A 5939-nucleotide genomic window follows, 5' to 3' on the forward strand; every position below is an offset into this window, starting at 1 on the left:
GAACACTGAAGAGACAAATTTCAAAGAGTACAAATTTGATTTAATAAAATACTTAAACACACGTCACACTATACTATACAGAATCTCTGAAAGAAATTACTATTTCTTGAGGAATGGTTTATTAGAAAAGCCACTTTTTTGGGTGATAGCTGTCACTATATATCACAATTATATTAAAAAAAAACAAAAAAAAAAAAACTCTTCTCACTGAATTCATTTATAGAATAAATGAAACGTTATAGTTTGTATTTATGAACAAAACGCTAAAACAAAGGATTAGCTTAAGTAATTTAAAGCTAATAGCCTTCTCAGAAGTAATATTAAGCTGTCTAGCAGTACAACAAAATACTAATTTTGTAAACAAGAACATGTACAACCTACCTGGAAATCCACAGCTCTTTTGTTAGCTAGGTCAGCTTTATTTCCTGCTAAAGCTATTACAATATTAGGACTTGCTTGCCGCTGCAATTCTTTGACCCAATTCTTCGCTCTTGCAAACGACTCCTGTTAATGATTTAAAATAACTTAACTCAATTTTATTGCCCTTCTGTAGTTACCCGTTATCCCAATATACAATATTTGTTCTTTGGACAAAAGGCCTATTAATGTTTACTATATGCACACTGTCCAAAGCCACAAGCTAAATCATGCCCTTTAAACAAAACATTCCTACCTTAATTCCCAAAGGTGCTTAGCTGAAACCATATAACCAAAAAAACTAACATAAAACTCACAAGTGCGCAGAGTAAGGACAGGGAAAGAACCAAAAGAGAATGTTTAACTATCCTCTTCCCTGAGACCACCAAATTATTGACAAACTGTTCTGAACACCTCTTAAAAAATAATTCCTAACCCAATGCTGGACTAGAGGCTAAATTCTGAAATGCTTACTTTCTCTATTTATTAGATCCAGTCTTGCTTGGGGAAATTCTTATTGATAACATTGTTTAGTCTGAGCGAAAACCTAAAGATTTACCTTTAAATTGTTTTGTGCAAATTTTGAACTTTGCATCTTTATATACTGTTGTTACACATGGCACCTATTACACTTGAGAAATGACACTGAGCTCTACAGCTATAATTGACATCACCCATCTGTCCACATTCACACAAGTTAGTGAAACAGGAAGAAAATCCCAGGTCTCTTGATTGACTCTTCAAACTGCACTTACCTCATTTGTAATGTCATATACAACTATTGCTGCTTGTGCTCCTCTGTAGTACATTGGTGCTAAACTGTGATATCGTTCTTGACCGGCTGTATCCCAAATTTCAAATTTTACTGTTGTGTCATCAAGACATACAGTCTGGGTTAGAAAAGCAGCTACAAGAGATAAAGAAGTTGAAACCAAAAGTTTAATCAACCTTCATTAAACATTCATATTATATGCACACTGTAACAAACATGTTCCCTCAGCACAGCAACTCATCTGATAATAACAATATTTGGGAGAGAATACTTGTAACAGCTATTCAGCTCCAACAGGCAGAATGGAATTACTTAGATACTCTGTCTTCTCTTGCAGTAACGATTAAGGTTAAGAAAGGAAAAGGAAAAAGTGGTTAAAGAAGAATGTTTAGTTTTATAGTACTGAGGCTGATTTGCCACTAATCAGCTCTCTACCTTTCAGAAGTGTTTCATCCAGATGGATTAAAAGGCATGAAAGACTAATACTAAGGATATCCCATCATGCAGTAGGCCATCAGTTCAGTCCTTCCAAAATACTGAATAGTTTTGCCATTTCAGTAGAAATAACAGGTAGAGCTTCAATTCTGAGAATAGTGTGGAAAACAATGAGATTTGGTTTTGCACAACTGAGATTTAGAAACAGAAGTATCAGGACTCTTTGTAAACATTTAACTAATTTCATAATTCATAAAAAAATCATTTACAAAAGTACAGTCTCTGAACCACCATGGTGTCATCTACATAGTCTCCAGCATTAAAAGAAACTATTCAACTACTGTTGAAATGTAAGATACTGGTATACCAAACCTCTCTCCCTCCAGAATTGTTGCCATTCTGGAAGGCTCTATTAAAGATGTTATGAATAAAAACTTCCAAAGAATCACATATAGTAAGAAGTTTATTCTTAATCATATGAAAGAGTTAGAAAAGGTCAAGAATAATTACAAATTCATATTAACAAGAGGGATTGACTAGAGAATAATTTATAGCCCTGCAGGTTTCTTAAGTAACCTGTAACACAATAAATTTACTGTACCTTATAGCAGCACCCTAAAGCATGCCATACCACTCCATGCTGTACTGCTCCTATACCAGAAGCAGCGTAGCCACAACACTGCAGATGCATCTGAACTTCTGGTTTCAGAAGCAATCCACGCAGAGCAATAATGCATGCTTGAGGGCACTGGTCCCCTGATACGGTAAGCTTACCACGTAAATGTAATCTTCAAAGCCTCAGGCAAGGACACCTCACACTATCAGATTTAGATTGACATTTACTGTGCATCATTCTTTTAACCTTTTGGTTTGCATTCAGTGTTCTTTTAGTCTTTTCTTTGATTTTAATAGAAAATATTGTCAGACTGACATGAGACTTGCCTTGATTTTATGTTGTATAAACTAGATTCTAGTCTAAACTAGATTCCAAATTTGCAGATCCCCTGATGATCAGCAGAAAAATGCTGCAGTTTAAATAAACCTGTGAGAAAGTGACATAAATACTGCTTGATTCAGTTTTGCCACTCTATGACCGAAAACGGCACTTAAAAAACAGAATGGATAATCTCCCTAAAATACTTCACTTAGCATACTTTTCTGCATGTTCCTTGCTGAAATACAAAGAAGAGTCCAATTGCTGAATAGTACTTGGCCTCACCACTAAACCTCCAGATATTGACACAAAAGACTCATCTTTGCAGTTCTCCACACCCCAAAATGCTAACAACCTAGTGTCAGCTTTAGCTGCGTGCTCCCTGCCAGGATTCTTGAAAACACAGCTCTTGCTTTCCTAATCAGTTCAGGGGAAGATTCTATCTGCTTTGCAGGAAGCAAGAAGTAAAATTGGCAGAGTCTGCAGTTATGTTATAGGTATGACTTCTGAAAAAATGTGTTGCTGCCTAATAGTTAATGAACCAGAATACCAGCTAACAGTACAAGAACAAGCATTTTTCTTTCCTTTGCCATCTAACGATACTAAAGCACTGTCCTCTACACCACGGGTCAGCAATCTATAGCCTGTGCAGCCACTGGATCTGGCCCACTGACACAGGGCTTCAGGAGTAGGGAGTTTCGACTGCAGGTGCTGCCATGGGATGAAACACTGGCTGCAGAGGGGTCTTAGTGCTCAGTCATCTCTGACCCTAGGCGTAGCTGGTAACTGCAACTAGAAAGAGGTAGCCTACCATGATTCTACATCATAAAAAAGGTTTCCAAGTTTTCATAAGTCTGCCTGGAAGAGATGAGCATTTTCCTACTTTGAGACCAAAATTAATTAAACTATCTTGTTCATCTGTTAGTCTCCTGTTAATCTTAACAGGATAATCATGTTAAAACAACTCAAGAGCCTTGCTCCACCAACTGGTAGCACAGAAGCACTGAAGTTCTTTTCAAACCTACATCTCAGACACACAGAAGCACAAACTTTCAATATGCCTAAATGCATTTTCTTGAGAAGTCCCATTATTCAAATTCACAAGGCTACCCTCTGTTCAAAAGCCATTTTATATACTCAGAAAGTGAAAACTTATTTAAATGAATAAAGGCCACACAATTCCAGATTATTTTCTCCAAATGAAATGTGTTTTTTGAACCTAGACACTTTTGCACTGAGTTACTTTGCTGGATGAACTATGCAATATGCATTTTTCCTTCTCTATTTAAAGTCAGAAAAGAGGCACAAGTTAATATCTATAAATTTGCATATTGTAAATATATCAGCTGTACTTCTGCAGCTTGCTCGTAATACCAATGAGCATTTTCAAGTAGTATTTTACTTTTTTAGAAGGGTAAAATTAGAGCCAACCTGGGTAAATGGGAAAAAAACCCCGTAACTACAGAATTCATTTTACAGAGTAATGAACTTGCTGCATCACACAGTACTGTTTTGCTTTATTTTTCATTTATGGAAAAGGTGCTAGCAATTTACTTGCACGCAATTGTCTTGGGGACTTTTTAAAATGTTATCGAAAACCAGTTAGTTTTATATACAACTTTTCATGTCAGCAAATATAAACGGTACCTAGCATCAGAAATGCACTGCATTAAGAAGATACAGTACTAGAACAGAATATGATCAACCCCCTTCTATCAACAGTCACAGGAACAAAGTAGTGTTTTATATACCCACAGAATCCGTTGCAACTACATACAAGGCAATAAACTGATGTTAAGAGATTTAACTTGGAATTTCCTTATTTTTGTCACCTTTGTCAGTCTTTAACTTCAACTCATGTTTAAATGAGTATGTGAAGCCCAATAACTGATTGACGTAAATACCACAATGGATATTGGGCTCACTAAAGTAGCAGAGGCAGGGGATACTAAAAAACTACCACTGGTCCCTAGGATCTAAGTGCATAATTTTCGTGAGTCTACTATTCCAATAAATGATTATCCAAAACCACCATCCATATCTTGTAAATTAGTCAGATTTAGTCAAATAAGTTAAATGTAGGGAACACAAGCAGCTTCTCTTCACATAGATGGGGTAGGAAACTGTTTAATGGGAATAAATAAATATTCAATTTCGACAACTAAAGTAGAAGGCAAGGTATAAATTATAAAGACACTGTTTCTTCATCTAGAAACCAATGAGTCTGCTTTGCCTATATGAGGTGAGAGCAGAACCAAATCCTGCAGTTGCTAAGCTACAGAGAAAAGTACAGATAAATGGTAAATCTTTCCAACTCACAAATAAGAGTCAGACTGCTTAAATGGTAAATTTTTTTTTCAATATTTTAAGTTTTGTTCTACTGCAACCAAAATTGTTCATGTTAAGCAGCTCAGTATTATGCACGAAGCCTGTGGAATCGCTGAGGTAGTTTTATTTTCAGTTGGGTTCATAAGTATCTAACAAAAATTCAAGTTTTGATTATTCTGAGTGATTCAAAACGTACAGATCAAATTGCTGCCATCTCCTATTGGGTAATGGGTAGGAAGGGGTTCCCCATTTGAAACAGAGGTTCTGCCAACAACCCAAATTGAGTCATTATATTATACTTGGGACTCACTGGCACAGATAACACAAACTCATTACACAAATGAAAGAGAAACATTATTTCCCACCTCCAATAGTACTCTCTTGAAACTCGTGAAACTGGCCCTTTACAAAACGGAGCACCAAACTTGATTTGCCAACTGCAGACTCTCCCAGTAGTACTAGTTTGAACTGGCATATTTTATTTGCAGCATTTGGCCCATTGGGCCTTGTTGCTCCTCGATTAGCCATGTCCAAATTAGAAAGGAGTCCCTTGTTTCAACTTCTTCAAAGGAAAATAGTCCGGGATGCAAGCCTCAGTGGTTTTTCTGGTTGTAGCAGTAGCGGTTTCTACAGGCAAAAGGCAAGACAAATTGATTACAGACCACACACACAAACTGCAGATATCAGAACTAAATTTATATAATCAGTAAATGGTCTAAACTTTCCCAGAACCAAGCCATCTTCACTATATTGAGCGTCAGTCAGCAATTAAGTTCTACCAACATACATATGGTATTTTTCTGAAGTACTATTTTAAAATCCATGGCAATAACCATAAAAACAGACAGTGATTTTGGATGTTAACCTGAGTTACCTTAAAGAGGTGCCATTTTAAGACGATGAGCATTTTCTTTTCTTTTTTTTAAGCCTAGCAACTTCAAACTTGTACGTGTAAAGTACAAGCACTTCTAAACGGCTTGGCTTATTACCCTGCATTTTTGGTGTTCATTATCAGACTTCAGTTCAAATGACATGTATCATTCTGCTATGAAC

At 36.3% G+C, this 5939-nt stretch overlaps 1 protein-coding gene across 1 annotated transcript in view; it reads right to left on the reverse strand.

The window, feature by feature from the left end:
• The window catches only part of RAB5A (RAB5A, member RAS oncogene family), a 12817-nt gene extending 7304 nt beyond the window's left edge, over window positions 1-5513 (reverse strand). Inside the window, exons 1-3 of the mRNA XM_006029052.2 lie at window positions 5252-5513; window positions 1173-1324; window positions 382-504 (exon numbers count right to left, since the gene is read on the reverse strand). Coding sequence (XP_006029114.1) covers window positions 382-504; window positions 1173-1324; window positions 5252-5414 — 438 coding nt within the window. The 5' untranslated portion in view covers window positions 5415-5513. The remainder of the gene's footprint in view (window positions 1-381; window positions 505-1172; window positions 1325-5251) is intronic.
• Window positions 5514-5939: the final 426 nt, after the last annotated feature.

This window comes from Alligator sinensis, unplaced genomic scaffold (genome assembly GCF_000455745.1).
Source record: "Alligator sinensis unplaced genomic scaffold, ASM45574v1 scaffold648_1, whole genome shotgun sequence".
NCBI lineage: Eukaryota > Metazoa > Chordata > Crocodylia > Alligatoridae > Alligator > Alligator sinensis.